At 47.3% G+C, this 22,523-nt stretch overlaps 1 protein-coding gene across 12 annotated transcripts in view; it reads left to right on the top strand.

Moving 5' to 3' along the window:
• Positions 1-22,523, top strand: part of LOC118701490 (kinesin-like protein KIF2A) — a 158,507-nt gene that overhangs the window by 75,401 nt on the left and 60,583 nt on the right. For 11 of the 12 annotated variants that reach the window (XM_036406124.2, XM_036406123.2, XM_036406122.2 and 8 more), the window contains exons 5-6: positions 15,970-16,092; positions 16,658-16,758. In XM_036406124.2, the coding sequence (XP_036262017.1) occupies positions 15,970-16,092; positions 16,658-16,758 (224 nt within the window). The remainder of the gene's footprint in view (positions 1-15,969; positions 16,093-16,657; positions 16,759-22,523) is intronic. The other variant, XM_054517756.1, reaches the window with a different exon arrangement.

Here is a 22,523-nt window from a genome sequence, read left to right as displayed (position 1 = left end):
CCCCCCTGGCGGAATGGCCCCGGCTGAGAAGGGCTCCGGCAGCCATTCAGGGAAGGGGCCTGGCAGCCCCCTTGCCACCCTTCTGAGGGGAGGAAGAAAGAGAGATTGCATGCTTTTTTTTCATTCTTAAATATGTCATCACAGAGGTGTTACAAACTTCTCTAATCAGGCCAGCCAATATGTCCATCATCAGAGCTTTCAGGGATTGGCTCTGCTGGACATAAAAGTTTCAAGGAACTTTTCTCTCAGAAGCAGCCTCTGTGTCTTCCTCCGCCCCAGATAAAAGCCAGGTTGTGTTAAACTAACACACCCTTTCAAGGAAGTAAAAAAATATGAGAACATTTTAATCTCCTGCTCATATAACATTTCTTGATAATTCTGCATTTCTAATTCTAACCCTATGGGTGATTTGCAGAAAAAAACTCCACAACTTGTAAAAGTTGTAAGGCCAGTATGATTTATTTCAGTGCCGGACGCATGCAGGATAGCTCCCTCAAAGGACATGTGCACCCCCAAGAATTCCCGAGTATATTTTATCCCTTAACTTGTTGCATATGCATAAAGTTTCACGATAGGTTCATGCATATTCATTTTGTAGCCCCGTTTTGTATTAAAACCGTCTTATCAGTTTTTATGAGCCTGCGCAGTTCTCCAGTAACGTCACTGTAATGTCCACTGTGCCTGCAACCCAGCTTGAGTTTTCTTTCCAAGGTCGGTGGGACCCCTCCTCATCTCTCTTCAGCTTGGAAGCTTGCATTCCTTTCTAAGTAGCCTTGAATCTCCTCTGTTCTCTCTGCAGGCCTTTTGCGAGCTCAGCAATTTAGCAGACTAAATAAGTTTAGCAGGCTATAGACTAAACAAGCTAAAACAGCACTCTTCAGCTAATTCCAAAATTGATTTCTACCCCAAGTTAAATTTCTAACCCCCTGCCTCAGGATTATTTCTCACTTTACAGTTAATAGTGAAAAATCTATAAAAATATTTAAATATCACAAGAGGATAAGTGAAAAGTTTGTGTTGTATGAATATAGATGCATCTAATAACAAGAGAAAGAATAATTATTTCTCATTGTTTCTGTGAGAAGCAACCGCTCACTTTAGAAATTTTAAAATGTTTTAAAAATCATTTTAGTGCTTTTCACTGTTCCTCTCCTTAACAGATACTTGTAATTTTCATAGGACAATTATATTAATGACTAATATAATTTTAATTCTCTGTTTAAAATGTTACTTAAACAGTTATCTAAAGCATGTAGAGTAGTCTTGTGAGGCTTTCAATTGTCTTTCACAAAGTACAGTAACAGGGGAGTAGTGTTAGTCTATCAATATACGAGAATGAGTTCACACATTTATAAGTTCTAACAAGTCTACAGCAAAATTAAGGCACGAGGTAAGAATATAAATAACAGCAGTTTGAATGGGTTGGTTTGTATCTCTGTTATAAGCTAAGTTGAACTCTACATATTGTACACAGGGAGTTAGGGGCTCCTCTGGTCAGTAGAGCTCAGTAGTGATACATACACATTGACACACACAAACAAACGTTTGTTTTCTCAGGTGAGTCAGCAACCGGATGCACTGAGTTGTGCATCCAGAGCCATGTTTCTGGGCATGCCCAGTCCATGTCTGCACATAGGGGTATGTGCAGAAGTAGTACACACACACAGGTACTTGTTTATTGGTACAGAATCTTGGAGTACAGAGGTACTTGTAAGCAGCACACATTTGTACACACACATGGAGCTGTGCACGCTCTACTTGCACATGCTAGCACATGTGTGCCACAGAGACATTCATGTACAGTCTCTACCAATGCACATGCACTCACAAACACAAGACTTGCTTGTATGTAGAACTTGTGTACATTAACGCAAGTATATAAATCTGTGCACACTAATATGTGTAATGTCATCAACACACATATCTTACACAGGGCTATGCTCACACTTGTAGAGCCTGTGCACACTCACAAACACAGAGCTGTAGACAAACTTAGTCACACCTGAGAGGGGGTAATTTAACACACATGTATATAGTAATGCACATAACACGTGTACACCTTGGTACTTGTGTGTGTGCACCCAGTGTCGTGCACACTGGCACACACAGGTATTGTATGTGTAGACTTACACACCTTGGTACACATGTCCCCATAGATACACACTGGCATATACGTGTAAAACACTCCCCAGAGCTCTTCTGGAAAGAGAGTAGTAGGACATTTGTACTGCTTGTTACCACCTTGCCACTTCTAGGTAGTATTTTACTCTCTGTGCCTTTGGGGTGGGATCAGACAGTGTTGTTTTAAAAGAAAGGTTAAAGAAAGACTGTGTTGGATTTTTGCTTCCTGCCTCTTACCTTACAATGGCAGGCACAAAACTGAGCACCTTTTTGTTGTTTCGTCTTTCCTAGAGGCTTAATCGGCACAAAGGGGAGGTCATTTATTTAGATTGCGGAGATTTGGACAAGTACTTCTCTTGCAGAGAACAATTTTAGCATAACAGGTATATAAAAAAATTTGGCCTATCTCCTTTATAAGGAAAAGAGGTTTCTCTTTTGAAATGAATACCAACTAAAACCAGAGAGAAAGGTACTAAAAAGAGAGAGAACAAGGCATAGACTGGCTGTCCCCTGTTCTCAGAATGATGAAAGAAAATGCTGAGGCACTTTCCAGTAGATGAGACTGAAGGCTTTGAAATGAAGAGGTGCTAAATTTTCAAATTCTCATGTTCCCATGGGATATATTAATATGTCTCATACTGTGCCTCTATTCTTTTAAGGCTAAGTATAGATTTATTGCATCTTCTCTGAAGAGAGCAATACAAAAACCAAACCCAAGTCTCCTTCCCCCAGCTCCTTAAATAAGACGCTATCTTTCCTCTCTTGTTAGGCAAAATTCAAGAGGATTTCTGATATAATGAACAGCATTTAGAAATACAATACAAAAATTCTTATTAAACTAGTTTCTGAATTGCCCAAATTATTCAATACAATCAGGCAGTGTATCAAACTTCCCACACAGAGAGAACAGCTCAGCTCTTTCTGATATCATTAAGATGTCATGTCATTAACAACATTTTTGTGCAAAATTTCCACAAGGTATTTGGAAACTGCTTTCTCTGGAAGGCTTTGTAAGTTTGTAAATGAAGTAATTTCAAATGCACTAATGAATGCAGAATGTTAGTAGAGGTTTCCTAACTTATCTCATAACTTTAATTTCAATTGGATCTGCATACAAAACTGTCGCTATTGAGTAAGAAAGCGGCACAGACTCTAAGCAGGCTGATTTGCACAACAGCAGATTTAATGTGAAAAACTCTTCTCTTTTTATAGACAGTTCTGATACATTCCACGTGATTGGCTAATTAACAAAAGCACTTTTCTCAGAAACAGTCCTTGAGAGGAACAGAAAAACAGAGTAGGAAAACACCACTTGCAGGTTGTTTATACTAATAAGTTATCATCATTTCTCTACAACTCCCTAAAAAGTCTCGCAAGTCCACTGTGAGAAAACTAATCTCATTTTCTCACTCTCTGACCAGGATGTCACATCCACAGGTCCCCCTTTTTGTTTAAAGATGGAGGCGGTGTTTTTAATCCTCTGCAGGGCCCCTTGCAGGAAGGAGAACGAACACTGCTCCAGAGGTTCCTCAATTGGACGCCAATTAAAAATGGTCAGAGAGATTGGATCTTGTGATTCCCTCTTACAAGAAGTGTGCTATCTAATCCTAAATCATTTACTTATTCTAATACAATCTCAATAGTGAATCTAATATAGTAACTACTTATTGATTTGTTCAAAACTGACAGTCTTAGCCTGTCAACAGTCCTTTTTCAGAAGCAGGATAAAATGTTCACTCCCCACTCGTGGAGGGGCCATCTGATTGATGGTCATCATCTTGATCATCATTTGGAGGTTGTCTGTTGGCCACATTCGGGTTTTGGTGTTGCAATTTAGGGCAGACACATCTCGCAGGTACCCATCACACTCCAGTATCTGTGGAAACACAGGCATACCCTGTGACGGTGTTCACAGGGGTTTTCAGGTGAGGGAAGAGACGAGAATATTGACTCCATGTTCAGAAGGCTTGATTTATTATTTTATGATATATATTACATTAAAACTATACTAAAAAGAATAGAAGGAAAAGTTTCATCTCAGAAGGCTAGCTAAGCTAAGAATAGAAAGGAATGAATAATAAAGGTTTGTGTCTCGAACAGAGAGTCCAAGCTAACTGGGCTGTGGTTGGCCATTAATTGTAAACATCCAAGATGGGCCAATCACAGATGCACCTGTTGCATTCCACAGCAGCAGATAACCATTGTTTACATTTTGTTGCTGAAGCTTCTCAGCTTCTCAGCAGGAAAAATCCTAATGAAAGGATTTTCATGAAAAGATGTCTGTGACGTCACCTTTTTTATTTAGTTAAATTAAAAAGAAAAATGTTTACAATTTTCTCTGCTGGGCTCATGCAGAGGAAAAAACAAACACTTGACAGGTTATCTGTTGCCAATAAAAACCTCAATCAAGTGCTGATGTGGAATGTAACAGGGAAATTCTTCACCTGTAGAACATAAAATTCTATCATATCACTAAAACAATCTTACAATATAAGAAAATGCAAAAACAATGCAAAGAAAATTCAAGTCCAAACAGCTGAGTTTCAGGAAAAGTCCATGGACTGAAGATGTTCCTCTTTGCCATCTCTGAAAGCCCCTTTTGGTCCTGAAACAGGCTTGCAGAATCCTGAAACAACAAATTGCTACAGAAAAATCCATCAATAGTTATCAAAAATCCATTGACAGTCATCAAACAATTTCAAACAATTTTGAGAAAATTTCTGGAATGTCTTGGTCACAGCCCTTTATTGAACAACTTGGACTGAAGCTAATTTTTGGCTCTTCAATGCTTTTGAGCTGCTGCCAGCTCTTTCAACCCTTTTTATTTAATTTTTTTTTTTTGTTTTGAAAGAGCAGCAGCAGCAGACAGCCTGAGAGGCCCTGGGGGACCCTGGCCCTCTTGGAAGGATCAGGAACCCCAGACCTGGCCCACAAAACGGTGGCCCAGGACCTGACAGGGGAAGCAAAACCCCCAAGGCCAACAGGAGGCCGGGTGGTGGCCCTGGCCCAGGGAACCAAGCCAAACAGCCCAGGCCCAGCTCGCCAGGTGGGCTCTGCGTTGTCACAACCTGGCACCCTGCTGCCAGTGCAATGGCAGAATGAGCGACCAAACGCTTCCTCCCACCCAAACCACCGACGCATGCCGGCAGTGGGGGAATAGAAGCTGTCCTGAGAATCTCCATCTCGGGTCTGGGAATGTTTTTTCCCCACAGCAAGCAAGCGATGATGGCTTTCTACTGTTCCCCCTGCCTCTGCAATGCAAATGCAAAAGGTGTTCCTCCCATCTGCCTCCCGGTCTGGGGACCAAAGGCAGAACTTTCGGGAACCACCTCCCCCTCGCCGCTGGGGCGCGCGAGGGACGGCAGGCATTTCTGGAACCTCCAAGGGGGAACTGCCAACCAAATGCCCACAAACCCGCCAAAACCGCTGAGTTTGAAAGCAGGCAGCCGGGCTGCGCCCGCACTCAGCTATCGGGCCACGCCTCCCCCACGGAAGGAGAGGCCAGCGCCCCCTCCCTCTGTCCCAGCTCCCCTCACAAGGGCAGCCCCAGGACAGCCTGAAAAACTCGGGGGGGAAGTCACGCTTGTTGCAGGAAGTGCCGCTGGGGGCGGCAGGACTGCGGGCGGCTCTGAGGGTCCCGCAGGCTCGGCGCCGTTGTCAGCGTCATCCCGAACCGGGATCGGTTTGGCGGAAGGCGGCGAGGCCGCCAGGGGGGCGGGTGGGGGCGGTACGGGGTTGGCAGCAGCTTCTGCCCCTGGCTCTGGGATCGGCCGCGGAAGCGCAGTCGCAGAATCCGGCGGAGTCCGCACAGAAGGTGGCAGGACAGCCGGGGGGGGCGGCACCGTTTGCCAGTTGCTGTCGTCACCGAGTGCGTTGCCTAGCAACACAGGCGAAGCCGCGGGAAGCGGTGCTTCTGAGGTCGGCTGCGCAGGCACAGAAACCGGCAGAGCCGCGGGCGGGGCTGCCTGGAGAGGCAGCCGCAGGGCGGGTTGGGGCGGCCCCGCGGGCCCGGAAGGCGGGGCCACGTGCACCGATGCCGCCCGCGGCGCTGAGCGGGGCGGAGTCCACGGGGCTGGCCGGGGCGGTGCCTGCGATGCTGGCCAGGGCAGCGTTGCCCACTCCCATCCCCCCTGAGAGCAACGAGGGGGGGGGAAAAGCGACTCCATCTGAGCACGCTCCAAAAACGCAGAAGATAAAAAAATCTTCTTCGGCTGCGGGCAAAACTTCGCGCCCCTCCCCCCCCAGTAAAGGTGCAGCAAAGCTGTAATACTCAGCACAAGAACCAACAATGTCATGAGCCTCAGTTGGCGTCAAATGAAACTGTTTCTGCAAAGTATGTGCACTTTGATGGAAAAAATAATGCAACGCTTTGGCTTGCGCAATCACATCAGGCTGAGGCGCTACCCATGCAGAATTGCACCTCCTGATGCTGAATGGTTTGGTCAAGAATTTTGACCCCAGATACTTGCAGGTGGGGTGCTGTTGAACCTCCTCTGGGGCCACCTGCAGCCCATAAGAACGCAGAGCAGCAAACAGCTGAGTCCGTATCCTCAGCAACTCATCCTGGGTGGGTGCCGCCACCAGAATGTCATCCATATAATAATAACAACATGCATCAGGAAACTGCTCAAGGACTCCGGATAAGGCCTGAGCCACATACCACTGACAGATAGTCAGGCTATTGCGACAGCCCTGTGGCAAAGCCTTCCATTGATACTTCTGCACAGGTTCGGCATTTTTGACTGAAGGCACTGTGAAGGCAAACTTTGGCTTATCATCAGGATGCAAAGGAATCGTAAAAAAACAGACCTTCAGATCAATGATCAAGATTTCCCAACCTGCTGGGATCATGGTGGGTGAGGGCATACCAGGCTCCAGGGACGCCATGCTTTCCATCACCACATTAATTTTCTTGAGGTCTTGTAACAACCTCCATTTCCCAGATTTTTTCTTTATCACAAAGACGGGAGTATTCCAGGGACTTGTAGAAGGCTCAATGTGTCCCTGCTGCAGTTGTTCCTAAACCAATTCACGAAGGGCGACCAGTTTCTCTTCTGTCAAGGGCCACTGATAAACCCAAATGGGTTTGTCCACCAGCCACCATAAAGGAAGCAGAGGATATCTTTCACCCTTCAACGCAGTGGTCCCAATTAAAAATCTGTCCCAATTCGCACCCCCCAGGCAGCCAATACATCCTGCCCCCATAGATTGATTGGGATTGGAATGACATAGGGTCAAACTGCAGCCTTCTGCCCATTTGCGTTGCTGATGAGCACGAACCATTGGCTCATCATGGTATGTGCCGGACCCCCCACCCCTACAACGGGCAATCCCACAGGAGCCAAAGGCCACGCAGGAGGCCACGCAGAGAGGGAGATGACTTTCACGTCTGCCCGGGTATCAATCAAACTTTGAAGCTCAATCATCAGCGGGTGGGCACCCACTAGGGTCAGGGTACACACCATCTGGGGTCACTGAGCAAAAATGTTTGCAGACCAGAGGGTTTGTGGCCATCCCATGGATCCGAAGCCACCACTCCCATGAGTCTGCAAGTCAGTCCTGGGGACACATGATTGAAAAAGAACAAGTTGAGCAATCCAAGTCCCTGCCGGACTGGTGTGTGTGTGGGGGGGGGGTTTGAGGGCATGAAAACTGTGGCAAAAAATCAGACCTGAAAAGTCAGAGTCAATAACCCTTGGGTGAACATAGATTCCTTGATGGGTGACACTAGATTTCCCCACAAGCAGTGCGCCCAGTCCCTGTCCCAAAGGTCCAAGCACATCCAAAGGAACCTTATGTTCACAACAGGATTCTAAGATGGCTGCGCCAGCAGTACATACATCCATGCTGGCAGAGCCATGGGTGATGCCTCCGAGCTGGCTGGGCAAACCTGACCTGGCGCCGTGCTCTGAGGAATCACTTGTGTCAGGTGCAATTCCCCTGTGTGCTCTTAGGCCCGTTTCCCAGGCCTGCCAAAGGCTGGCCACTAGCATGAAATTTAGCCTTGCATTGGTGTGCATAATGACCTGCACTTAGGCATCTAGCACACAAGAAGGAGGCACCCATCCCTGTTGGTTTGGGTGTTCCCTGCTTTTTCTTGCCCTTATTTTTGTTCCTCTTCTGTTGTCCACCCCCTAAGGGTACCTGGCCTGGCCATGTAACAACTGCCAGGGCAGATACCCTGTGGTCTACAGCACCTGTCTTGGCACATGCATCAACCATGTCTGCCACCAACGGGTCACTTGGAAGAGCATCTATGATCTTCCGGCACTCATTGTTTGAGTTAAACGGAGCTAACTGCTTGCATAGAATTTGCCTTACGGCATCCACCTCAACCTGTTTCTCCAGGGCAGCTGCAAGCTTCTCGGCAAATGGCAAAAAAAGGCTCACCTGCCTCTTGAACTCTCTTGAACTATCATTGTAAATTGTGGCCTGGGGGAGGCCGTCTCAATAGTCTTTAACAATGCATTAAATCCTACCCTTTGACACTGCTCAAGAACAGCAGAGTCCCAGGTAGCCTGAAAATCTGGATTCTAAAAGGCCTGCTCTCCGAGGAGAGTATCCACCCCCATGCCATACCTAGGGTCACCCTGAGGCAGAAGCCTGTTGCTTGCTGCAACCTTTGCAGCAGCCTGCATGCAGTACTTAAAAAAACCCTCATATTGCACAGGCTGGAACAGTGCCTGAGCAATATGTCTAATATCAAATGGAGCAAGCAGGTCCAAGTTTATCACTCTGAGAGCCTGCATGACTTGCACAGAGCCAAGGCCATTTTTCGCAGCCTTGTCTCTCAAATCCTGGATCACCCACCAGACAATCACAACACACCTGTCGGCATGTCCTGAATTTGGGACAGGCTTATACACAGGAAGAGCTTGCACCTGGCCCTGAGGCAGAACATGGTCCTCCTGAACCACCCGTGCTCCTCCTTCAGATGCTGGACAAGCTATATGACCGACACCTGTGGCCCCTCCCCCTGAGGCAAGTGTGGTGTACACCGTGGCCTTCCCGCCCTGTCCAACAGTTCCCCATTCCCAGCTTCTGAAGCTCACATCTTAACTGCGTCCCAAGAGCTGCGGGGATTCTGGGGGTGTACGGTCACCCGACAGGGAGGCGAATTCCAGAGGTTACTCGCGGACAATGATTCCACCTGTCAGTGCCAGCGGTCTACCACCAGGGCACGCCCCCACCAGGAGACTGGCTGTTGTCAGTCGTCGCTGTCCGTGTCCCCATCTAGGGATGGGGAGGACGGCCAGTGGGTAGCAGGGGGTGGTGGGTTGGCTAAAGGGTTTGGACTTAAGAGGCTGACCACGGGCTGCGAGACCGAAGGGCTAGTTACAAGTCCAGATGCAGGGGGGCCAGCTGCTGGCTGTGTCGGTGCTGGGGGCCCAGCCACGGATGGCGTGGCTGGAGGCGGGGCAGTGGGCAGTGCCGCCGTGGCTGGTGGCACTATCGCCACCCCTACAGGCTGCACTGGCAGAGGTGTAAAAGACATTAACTCAACCAAGCCAGCTGCCGTGCTGGGAGGAGGAGGAGGCAGTTGCTCCACAACCAAAGGCAGGGGAACGAAAGGACACAGCTCCTGCGGTGTGATTTACTGTTTGGAGAGACGGTACTGCAGTGGCGGTCACAGTTGCTGTCATCTGCCCAGGTGCCATGGAAAAGGAGGGGGAAACCGGCCGGGGGTGTGACGTCAGCTGGAGCAAACTCTCCAGCAGGCATCGACGATGGACATGGCCAGAACAGCTGCGCAGGCTCCGTGGTTAACGACAAGGAAGCTGATGGAGTGACCAGTGTTGTCGTGGCGACCGTCGATGCTGGAGCCAACTCCACCCTCACCCACTTTGCGGGGGGGGATCTTGAGCCGGGAACTGCACCTCCTGCCGGTTGTGAGAGAGTCGGTCCCCGGTGTGCAGGTGGGGGAAGGGCGGGGCTGACCACCGCAGCGACCTGCCAGCCGCTCTTTGCAGGAAAGTGGAGAACCAACCCACAGGCGACGGAGGGGCCGAAAGCAGCGCAGGAGGAGAAGTGCCGTCTCCCAGTCGCGGCCGAGATGTGGCTATCACTCTCGGCGGCAGTGATGTTGCAGAAAGACAAGATGGTGACCTCTCAAAGACGTAGGGACCAGGACTTGTTGGTGGAACACAATCTCCAGATGAGAGATGGGTTCTGCGGAGAGTCCCCACGCCTCCCGCCAGTCCGTGCAGAGCCGGAGAGAAGCTTGCAGCCGGAGAGAAGGTGGCAGCTGCCCAGTCTGACGACCTTCCCCCCGGGGTGCCGGTACCATCCCCGCCCTCCGAACTCCCCCTCTCCGATGCACTATCCAGTGCTGGGATGGCACAGAACAGGAGTTTCCACACAGCCATAAGTCGAGGCACGGTGAAGTGCCCTCCAGAAAACTTCTCTGCAAGCCTGTGGCCCAATGCCTCCCACAGGATCAGACTAAAAGCAGCGTCCAGATCCACCAGGAAATCATAAGACTTGGCCCATGTTAATAAATCGCAAAGCGAATCATCCGACACAGACAGTCCCCTAAAGGAAATCAGGTCCCTCCACATGGAAAAAAAGTCTCTTCTTCTTTAAAAGCATTGTTTCCCATCGCGGAAATACTGGCACCCAACCCCAGCAAAGCACAGACTGTCCACTGCGCTGGGGGATTCATCCCTGCCCGCTGGTCTAAGCTACCAGGGCAAAACCACGGACCTAGTCCCTTTCAGAAGGATGCGGGGAAAGGTCGTTACCTCTCTGGGGAAGCAGAGGGTGGCCAGATGCAGGCAGGCTGCACATGCGCTGCGGGATGCCGGCGGAGGTCTGGCAGGGGTCCCGGCGGAGGTTTCAGGTGTCTCCGTCCGTCCTGTGATCCATGAGGGGCCAATTTGTGCAATACACGTTGTCGGTCACCAGATGTCGATATCGAGTAAGAAAGCGGCACAGACTCCAAGCAGGCTGATTTGCACAACAGCAGATTTAATGTGAAAAACTCTTCTCTTTTTATAGACAGTTCTGATACATTCCACGTGATTGGCTAATTAACAAAAGCACTTTTCTCAGAAACAGTCCTTGAGAAGAACAGAAAAACAGAGTAGGAAAACACCACTTGCAGGTTGTTTATACTAATAAGTTATCATCATTTCTCTACAACTCCCTAAAAAGTCTCATAAGTCTGCTGTGAGAAAACTAATCTCATTTTCTCACTCTCTGACCAGGCTGTCACATCCACACAAAACCTATTAGTAATGCACAACATCTAAATATGTGACAGTGAATAAGAAATGCCTATAAGTATACTGTTCAAAGAGTAAATAAATAGGTTATGGTATTCTCCACCCTTTACACAGCTACACTATTGTGTTTTGTCAAGGGATACTTCTTACCTTTTAACTAAAAGGGGGGATACTTGAGATCCCTATCATTGTGGAGGGCGGCTCACAGTTCATTCTAACTACAGGTTCTCCTGACAGACCCTGTCTCCCTGATTAGTTAAAAGGAGAGAGAATGAAAGAAAAGAGAGAAAAAAGAAAGAAGAAGCTTTGCCTTCTTCTTGGAAAATAAAAGCAAATCATTAGCTTATACTCTCAGAACATCAGTGGAAGCAGCTGCTGAGCTGCTCACGTGGTGCTCTCGTGTTCACGCGGTTCCACGCTGTTGAACATTGCAGGGGAGTCTCCACAGCCTGATGCCCTGCATTAGCCCTTCCGGGCACAACTGCCCCCGGCATCCCTGACTCGCTGCAGGCAGGTCCATAAAGGTGAGCCCACAATTCCCGGGTCACCCCCCTAAGAGGCACCTACTGCTTGTCGTGCCAGACGCGATTGCACCCTGCATCCTAAGCTGCCACTCCCTCCCCATTGAGCTGGCACTGCGCCTTCACGCGTCCCTGCTCCGTGTCTGCTCTGCCCCACAGTGGTGTGTTGCAGAGAAGCCCCTGTACAGCCAGGAGTTTTGAACTCTCAGTGGTCTTCATGCAGAACACGTCACGACACCCTCGCCATGCTAGTGATCACTGTGGTCCGCAAGGTCCTCACACAACCGAGCCCGCCCCCGACCCTCAGCAGCACCGCGCACATAGCGCATCCAAATCTCTCGGTCCACGAGAGTGTGGCCCCCACTGCCGGCAGCCCACACCGGCAGACTAGAGGGTCCAGGCTCCAGGGCCTCCAACCACCGCGGTCACCCCTGTCAGGTCGGCACCATTGAAAACCACCGCATCGGACTCCCCTGGCCTGCTACTGCCCATGCGGGCCCGTGCGGTCCCTGGCTTGGAAACCCCATGCATTCAGTGAAAGTCGTTCCAGTCGCAGCCGGCAGCCCTCTTGCTGCCCATGGCCCTCCGTCGCCTCTGGGTGCCATCACCCATGTAGTGTCTCGATCTCACTGCTCCACAGGGGAGCCATGGTGGACCCTGCGCCTCGGCCTGGGGACACCCGCATCCTGGCAGGTCTCCAATCGCCAGCAGCGCCACATGTAATCTCTGCACCATGGCCCCACTGGCCTTCCCCCATCCTCACAGGGTTGGCATGTACTGTAAACCTGCAGTGCTGAGCTCGGCTGCGAACACCACTCCAGGGAGATGGCCCCTGGACTCCTCCCTGCCAGTGGGTCAGGAGAACCACCATAGCGGCCCCGCAAAACCCCACTTGCCCTCTCCCGCAGTCCCAACTTGGGGAACCCCATGCACTTGGCTTGTCCCGAGCGATGGCCCTGCTGGCGCCGGCTACCACTTAGTCACCGCGGGCAGGTGTGTGTTTTGGCTGATAAGCTCTGGAAGTTATTGCGCTGCTAGCGCACCAGAAGCTCACTGCACTCAATGCACCACTGCTCCATGTGGGGTAGCCATGCAGTCCTTCCCCTCCCCGCTACCCATGGGCTGGGAAAGTTACCTCAACTACCTGTCCCAAGATGAGCACCATTTCTACTGAATGGTGACTTTCGCTATCACTTTAACATTGTTGCTCTCAACTTGGCAACCTCCAAGTGCTCTTGAGCTCTTACAAATCTTTCAATCTCACGCATCCCGCCAGGCTAGGGGTCCCTGCTTTTGTCTTTTATGCATCCCACCTGCCGCGTTTCTGCCCTTCTTCCATGCCTGTCTAGCAGACAACAGGGCCCCCCCTTCTTCTCTTACGTGTCCCACCCTGCTTCCAACCGTCCATTATCCTGAAGCTTCAAACGATCAGGATGGAACCGTATATTACTAATGCATCGCACACGTTCATATACTGGAATTACAGAACTATATTCTGGTCAAAATAATTATGAGAATCTTTTACCCTAAGCATACTCCCAAAACTACCTCACTCACACTTCAGGCATACACACACTTATACTCACAATCTTCTAGATCCTTCTCTTTCTTCTTTTTCGTTATATAGTCCTTTGCTGTCTCCGATGGTCCCAAGAGAAGTAATTCGATCTGCTAAAATCAGCAGGGGCACCATTAGTCCAAAATCTCCTGGGCTACGTGAGAAGAGGCTTTATATCCCGGACGAGGCCCCATTCTTTGAGAAATGACCGCTCACTTTTAACGTTTTAAACATTTATTAAACCTTAACAAAAATACAACAAAAGGACTACATAATGAAAAATTTCAGGGCTGAGAACTGCCCTTGTAGCTGCCTACCACATGGCTGGCTCCTCTTCAAGATGGATGCTCAGTCTTTTATACTCCTGGGGGTTGCATCAGCCAACCCTGGCCCCTCCCAAAGTCTGTCAGTCAACTCTTCTTTGCCGTTTATTGATGGAGACTGCTTCCTTGTAACTTGATTAGAGGGTCAGGTGTCGTTATGCTGCACCTCCCTAGCAACAAGCTTTTCCATTCCAAACTGCCCCATGTAAGGGGCACATGTGCATGCCTTCTTTCTACCTGTCCTAGACAACCCAGGCTGTCTGATGGCAGCCATATGGGAGGGGGGGGGATTATGGATTATTGGTGAGAACAGAGGACATCTGAACTACAATAACATAATTATACATCAGTAAAGCTTCTTTTAATATTCATACAATATTCATCCCTTAATTGCGAGAGCCAATAATCTTATTATCTATCTATAACAGTTTCCATTTTCTCTCTTGCATTAAAGTTAGCTTGTACTGATGATGGTAACGATTCTTTTTCCAAATGTTAACCTACCGTCATTAACTCAGGCTAGATTCCATTACATCTGTTTAAGCTTGTAAAACAAGTGGTTTTGTACATCTTTTTATGTGTTCAGACTCCTCTGGTGGATGATTGGGATCACTTTCTGCCATTTGCCTCTGGGGGTGTTAAATCAGAAATCTCATGAAAAGGGGAATTTTTTTCAAACCAGTATGGTTTAAATTTGAGATATCTTCTTGGTGGATTTTCCTCACATCCATATATGTCATCATTTGTAGTAAATGGTCTGTTTTGTATGGAATAACCTTGTAGCTTATATTTTAATAGGTCCTGTGTTGCCGCAGGCCCCCAGCCGGGTAATAATTAGCATTGACTCCATGATTGCAGAAGGTTGATCAATTGCTTTATTATAGCATACTATATTATACTATACTACACTATACTATACTATACTTATTAAGAAGCTTGTAACCCTTACAGACAGTCCAATACAGCTTTGATCTAATTGGTCAATCCATCCAAACACCATCCAGTGTCCAATTAAGAAATCACCCTTTGGTAAACAAATCTCCATAATGCATTCCACATGTGCACAACAACAGGTGCAGCAAGCGGAGATAAGACTTGTTTCTCATTTTTTTCTCTGATCTTCTCACAGCCTTCCCCAGGAAAATGTCTGGGAAAGTTTGTGCCTGCTCTCTGTGGCCAGAGAGCTGCTGCCACAGTCCTGTGCATCTTACTATTCACAGTTGGACTAAGTATTTGTTCTTTGTTGGCCTTATAATTAAACTTTTCTCAGCACACTGTCTTGTTTAGTGTAGTTAATTCATGCTATAAGCTAGATCTCCTATCATATTTGGGATGATCTGGAGATTTGTTTTCTCTATCCCATTTGATGCCTGTTTCCATAGTTTTCTCCATTTTGCAGTGTGCTGGTCTTCATTTGGAATGTCATCTCCAGGCTACTAATCAAAAGTGTTACCTTCACTTTTGTACTCTTCTGGCAGATCTTGTTAGGAACATGTATAGGAAAATGGCCATCTGAAGCAGAACTGCTTGAAGCAACTCTGAAAAACAAAACATTCAGCTCTACCAAAGAGGCTTGCATGCATGCCACTCTCACCTCATTCACTGGGAACAGACATCACTCTGCATCTTCAGAAATTAGAGTCCATTATCACATATCATAGAATCAAAAAGTTTAGCTTTCCAGAATAGTGTCAAAAAGGCTTGTTTATTCCACTTATAGATTAAACTGTGCTTTGCTGCCTTTCATTTCTATCACTCTACTCATCCACATGTTGTAGGTTCAATGGGGTGGGACCGTTTTGTAACAGCTAGAGAATGTGAAACAGTGAGTCCTTTTTTTACTGGGTTTTTGTGTATAATTACAATATAAATAAAATTTCAATGCTTTAAACTTCAAAACTGCATCTCTCCAAGTACATAATAAATTTTATGCACCTAATAAGTTCTATTAATTATGTAGGGGAGTGTTTAAAAATATGCACATGCAGAATTGGTACTTATTAATTATGTTATATTGGTGTATAACACTAGGATAAAAGAAGATGCATACTGAATGTCTTTATTAATAGATTTTTTACATGTATGGCTCCCCCCTCCCCTCCTCTCAATAATTTTTTGTGTCTTGAAAGGGGCCTCTTTTTATCTTGTCATAAAGCATTTCACTATCGGATAGAAATGTTACTCTTCCATATCTAGATGAGCTTTGTGCTTTTCATTTGCAGTGGTTGGTTCTGCACACACACGACCTACTCAGCTTCCTGAACAGTCTTCCTCCTCACAACAGAATGGTAGTTTTTCAGATATATCTCCAGTTCAAGCTGCAAAAAAGGAATTCGGACCCCCTTGTATGTAAACCATGTATCAAGGATTCATTCTGGGCAGGCATTACATGTACATTTTTTTCAATTATGTTTTTGTCCATAAATGACAAATGTTCTCTATATGCAGTTGCCTGTAGGCTTCCTCAAGAAGCTTTTTCAGAGTTCTGTGGCTAAAGAAATGTTCACTTTTGTCATAGCTGTTCTTTGTGTCAAATTTATTTTTCATTTATCTCTTTTTAACTATGACAGTGGGGTTTTTTACATTTACCTGGGCTTTCTTTTAATTCACACCAAGAGATCACATGTATCCAAATATCATCACATCCAAATATTTTTTGAGGGTCGTTGCTCTATTTTTGGTTCTGTAATGATAGTCCCATTAGTATGGCTTTTTTGCATTCATTTATTATATACATTTTAGAAATTAAATTGCTGTAATTATTTTGTCCTAATACTGATATGCTTGAAAAGATACTTGATATAAATGAATTAATTTTAATTGTTCATAAATAATAAAATTGAAATATTATGGTATAAATACTAAATTCATGCAACATTAAAAATATTTTTCAATTATATTTTCTTTAAGCACGTAGAAAGTCCAATTGTGTAAAAGAGGTTGAAAAACTGCAAGAGAAACGTGAAAAAAGAAGATTACAGCAGCAGGAACTTAGAGAAAAAAGAGCTCAGGTTAGTATTTTTAGCTCAGATGGAAAATGTATATCAGGAAAAGAAGTTGCTTGCAAAATTATGTGCTTTTTTCAGTCTTCAAAAATTTTTATGAACTATAATGATCTTGAATTTAAATGCTTTCATCCTGTATGTGGTTTCAATAAGTATTTTGGTACATGGTTGCATTGCTTTGATAACTATTTATTTAGTCAGTTTTCCCTCTCTTTTCTTTCCTACAGAAATAATTGCTTACAATTTCTTAGCATTCTGTGTTTTATTTAAAAATGAGGTCCTGATGACAGCTATTGCTTAAGGAAAGTATATTAATATTAATGAAAATAATCAAATATTTGGCATTTAGATAGGGCTGTTATTCTACAGGAGACATTAATAGAATCATAGAATGGTTAAGGTTAGAAAAGGCCTTTAAGATCGCCAAGTCTAACCATCAACCTAGCACCACTGTGTTCACCACTAAACCATGCCCCCAAGTGCCACATCCACATGTTTTTTGAACACTTCCAGGGATGGTGATTCTAACACTTCCCTGGGCAGCATGTTCCAATGCTTGACAACCCTTTCTGTGAAACAAATGTTTTGAGGCCATTTCCTCTTGTCTTGTCACTTGTTACTTGGGAGAAGAGGCCAATGCCCACCTCACCACAACCTCCTGTCAGGGAGTTGTAGAGAGCAATAAAGTCCCTTGAGCCTTCTTTTCTCCACACTGAGCTCCCCCCCAGCTCCCTCATCTGCTCCTTATCAGGCTTTTGCTCTAGACCCTTCCCCATCTCTATTGCCCTTCTCTGGACACACTCCAGCACCTCAATGTCTTTCTTGTTGTGAGTGACCCGAAACTGAACACAGGATTCCAAGTGCAGCCTCACCAGTGCCAAGTACAGGGGGATGGTCACTGCCCTGGTCCTCTTGGCCACACTATTGCTGAGACAAGCCAGGATGCCATTGGCCTTCTTGGCCACCTGGGCACATGCTGGCTCATGTTCAGTTGCTGTTGACCAGCACCCCCAGGTCCTTTTCACAGAATGGGTAAGGTTGGAAGGGACCGCAATGGGGTCTTCTGGTTCAACCTCCCTGCTCAAGCAGGGTTATCCCAGAGCACATTACACAGGATTGCATTCAGGTGGTTCTTGAATATTTCCAGTGAGGGAGACTCCACAACCACTCTGGGCAATCTGTTCCTGTGCATGGTCACCTGCACAGTAAAGAAGTTCTTCCTCATGTTCAGATGGAACTTCCTGGGCATCAGTTTCTGCCCATTGTGTCTTGTCCTATTGTTTGGCACCACCAAGAAGAGCCTGACTCCAGCCTCTTGGCACCCACCCTTTAGATATTTATATACATTGATGAGGTCCCCTCTCAGTCATCTCTTTTTGAGGCTGAACAGGCCCTACTGTCTCAGCCTTTCATCGTAAAAGAGATTATCCAGACCCGTGATCAACTTAGTAGTTCTCTGCTGGACTCGCTCCAGGATCTCCATGTCCCTCTTGTACTTAGGAGCCCAGAACTGGACACAGCACTCCAGATGTGGCCTCATTAGGACTGATGGCAGCAAGCTCAGTGCTGTGGTTGGTACACCTAAAGGACTGGATGTCATCCAGAGGGACCTGGACAAGCTCAAGAAGTGGGCACATGAGAATCTCATGAGATTTAACAAGACAAAGTGCAAGGTGCTGCATCTGGGTTGGGGCAATCCCCAGTATCAATCCAGGCTTGGGGATGAACTGATTGAGAGCAGCCCGGATGAGAAGTGCTGCGGTGTGAAGCAATATCCTGTTTCACCTTTCCCAGTCCCTCAGGTGTGCCAACCTCTCCCTTCCCCTCCCCCTTGCCCCCTTGCTAAGTGCTGTCCGTCAAGCTTAACATTCCAGCAAGGGCGTCGTCTGGTTGGTGAAGTCCAAAAGATGCTTCTCAGCCCTGGGGTCATTGGCCCGTCTAGGTGTCATTGTCCTCTGAGACTCCCCCCCTCCCACCTGGTTGGTGGCACACCTACCCCTTCCCCTCCCCCTTTCCCCAGGCTTAAAAAGACACGGGACCATGCGGTTGGTATTCTGTTGTAGCTGTTACAAGATTCAGAGATCTGTGACCCTGGAATAAAACTCTGGATTAAACCCTATGGCAGAATCCATCTCCTTTTCCTTCACCTCGCCTAAAACCTTTCCACTGGAGGTAAACCTGAGTTCCTGTTTGCCTGGACTTGTTCCAAGTGCCAGCTGCAACATACAGCCAGCCAAAGGTGTCTCTGAGGTGAAACACCACAACTGCTGCCTTTGGTCAAGCAGCAAGGGCCGGACAAGCCCAGGCACGTTCCATCCAGTAATATTGGGATCATATACGAATAGAGAAGGACTTGGGGGGTGCTGGTGGATGAGAAGTTAGACATGATCTTACGTGTGCTGGCAGCCCAGAAAGCCAACCATGTCCTGGGCTGCATCAGAAGCATGGCCAGCAGGTTGAGGGAGGTGATTCTGCCCCTCTGCACTGGTGAGACCCCACCTTGAGTACTGCATCCAACTCTGGGGTCCCCAAGACAGGAAGGACATTGACCTGTTGGAGCAAGTCCAGAGGAGGTCACCAAGTTGATTAAGAGAATGGAGCACCTCTCCTATGAGGAAAGGCTGAGAGAATTGGGTTTGTTTAGCTTGGAGAGAAGTCTCTGGAATGACCTAATTGTGGCCTTCCAGTACCTGAAGGGCACGTACAAGAAAGATGGAGAGGGACTTTTTACAAGAGCATGGAGTGGCAGGACAAGGGACAATGGATTCAAACTGAGAGTAGGTTTAGACTAGATATTAGGAAGAAATTCTTGACTGTGAGGGTGGTGAGGCACTGGAACAGATTGCCCAGAAGACTTGTGGATGCCCCATCTCTCAAAGTGTTCAAGGCCAGGCTGGATGGAACTCTGATCAACCTGGTCTAGTGAAATGTGTCTCTATCTTTGGCAGGGGGGTTGGAACTAGATGATCTTTAAGGTTCCTTTCGACCCATGCCATTTTATAATTCTATGAGTAGAGAGGCAGGATCACCTCCCTTGACCTGATGTAAATCTTCTTCCCAATGCACCTCAGGATACCATTGGCCTTCTTGGCCACAAGGGCACACTGCTGGCTCATGGACAGTTTGTTGTCCACCAGGACCCACAGGTCCTTCTCCATAGAGCTGCTTTCCAGTAGGTCAGCCACAGCCTGTGCTGATGCCCGGGGTTATTCCTCCCCAGGTGCAGGACCCTGCATTTGCTCTTGTTGAATTTCAGATGGTTCCTGTCTGCTCATCTCTCCAACCTGTCAAGGTCCTTCTGAAGGGCTGCACAGCACTGTAGTGTATCCGCCACTCCTCCCAGCTTTGTGGCATCATTGAACTTGCTGAAGAGGCAAACAATACTTGGCCCAGTATTGAACCTTGGGGGACACCACCAATGATAGGCCTCCAACTGAACCCTGTGGCACTGATCATGACCCTCTGGGATCTACTGTTCAGCCAGTTCTCAACCTACTTCACTGTCCCCTCATTCATTTCTCACTTCCTGAGTTTGCCTATGAGGATGTTGTGAGAGACAGTGTTGAAAGCCTTGCTGAAGTCCAGGTGGACAAAATCCATTGCTCTCTCCTCATCTATCCAGGTAGTTGTTTCATCTTAGAAGGCTATCAGGCTGGTCAAACATGACTTCCCTTTAGTGAATCCTTGCTGACTGCTTGTTATCACTTTCTTGTTCTCCATGTGGATAGAGATGGCGTCCAGAATGAGGCACTCCATCACCTTTCCAGGGATTAAGGTGAGACTGACTAGTCAGTAATTCCCTGGGTCCTCCTTCTTGCCCTTTTTGAAGACTAGAGTGACATTTGCTTTCTTCCAGTCCCTCAGGCACCTCTCCTGATCTCCACAACCTTTCAAAGATGATCATGAGTGGCCTCCCTATGATGTCCGCCAGTGCTTTCAGCACTTCTCAATGCATCCCCTCAGGGCCCACAGACTTTTGGATGTCCAGTTTGCTTAGGTGTTCTCTGACCCAATCCTCCTTGACCAAGGGAATGTCTTCCTCCCACCATTCCTTTACCCTGCTCTCCTGGGTCAGAGATCCCTGAGGGTTGGTCTTATTAGTGAAGACTGATGCAAAAAAGGCATTCAGTACCTCTGTCTTCCCTGTGTCCTCTCTTACCAGGGTCCTCTGTCTATTTAGGAATAGGCCCACATTATCCTTTGTTTTCCTTTTGTTATTAATGTATTTGAAAAAGCCCTTTTTGTTATACTGGACATCTTTGGCCAGACTTAATTCCAGATGGGCCTTGGCCTTCTTCATCTCATTTCTACTTACTCGGACAACCTCTCTATATTCATTCCAAGTGGCCTGACCCTGCTTCTACCTCCTATGTGTTTTCTCCTTTTGCATGAGTAACGACAGGAGTTCTTAATTCATCCAGGCAAGTCTTTTGCCCCCTGTACCCGATTTCTTGCTCATCATCGGGATGCATTGTTCTTGAGCCTGGAGGAAGCAATCCTTGAATATCAACCAAAACTCTTGGACCCACCCCTCTTCCCTGCAGGGTCTGTTTCCATGGGATTCATCCAAGAAGATCCATGAAGAGGCTAAAGTTAGCTCTCCTGAACTCCAGGGTTGTAATCTTACATGCTGCCCTGCTTCCTCCTTGCCCAATACTGAACTCCACAATCTCATGGTCACTAGAGCAAAGGCTGCCCCCAACCTTCACATGTCCAACAAGGCCTTCCCTGTTTGTTAGCATAACATTTCCACTAGGCAGCTTTCCAGCCACTCTTCCCCAAGCCTAACCCCTTGCTGCATGGGGTTAATTACAGCATTATGATAAATTGTTCTTTATGATCTTTGATGTTTTATAGATCTCTTTTAGACTCATGTTTGAACAGTGAAACTGGGATTTTTTCTTTTTCCTTTATACATGTCTATGCATTTATAAATTAGCTTTGCATAATGCAAACAGTTTGCTAGTAAGATGTAATAAACTTATGTGAAAGAAATGAAGTTGTTAGTTTTATTGAGTTTATATGGCCAGGCTTTAGTAGCAGGGGGACTACAGGGATGGCTTCTCAGAGAAGCTGTTAGAAGCTTCCTCCATGTCTGGCAGAGCCAACCCCTGGCGGCTCCAAGACAGATGGGCAGCTAGCCAAGGCTGGGCCAATTAGAAGTGGTGGTAATGCCTCTGTGATAACAGATTTAAGAAGAAGAAAAAAAAAATGTATTGTGCAGTTGCAATTGGCAGCCAGAAAAGAGCAGGGTGAGAACATGTGAGAGGAACAACTCTGCAGACACCAAGGTCAGCAGAGAAGGAGGGGGAGGAGCTGCTCTGGGCACTGGAGCTGAGATTCCTCTGCAGCCTGTGGTGAAGACCATGGTGAAGGAGGCTGTGCCCTTGCAGCCCATGGAGGTCCATGGGGATGAAGATATCCACTTGCAGCCCATGGAGGAGATCCATGCTAGAGGAGGTGGATGCCTAGGAAGAGGCTGTGAACCTGTGGGAAGCCTGTGTTGGAGCAGGCTCCTGGTAGGAGTTGTGAGCCCGTGGGGGACCCACACTGTAGCAGCCTGTCCCTGAAAGACTGCAACCTGTCAAGAGTGACCCATGTTACAGCAAATTGGGGAGGACTGTTGCCAATGGGATGGACTCACGTTGCAGCAGTTAACAGAGAACCATTGCCCGTGAGGTAGACTCATGTTGGAGAAGTTAATGGAAAACTGTCTCCCATGGGAAGAAGCCCACGATGAAGCAGAGGAAGGACTCCTCTCCTTGAGCAGC

Source organism: Molothrus ater, chromosome W, assembly GCF_012460135.2.
Source record: "Molothrus ater isolate BHLD 08-10-18 breed brown headed cowbird chromosome W, BPBGC_Mater_1.1, whole genome shotgun sequence".
NCBI lineage: Eukaryota > Metazoa > Chordata > Aves > Passeriformes > Icteridae > Molothrus > Molothrus ater.
The sequence above is the reverse complement of the archived record's forward strand: the minus strand, read 5'-3'. Positions and strand labels throughout refer to the sequence as shown.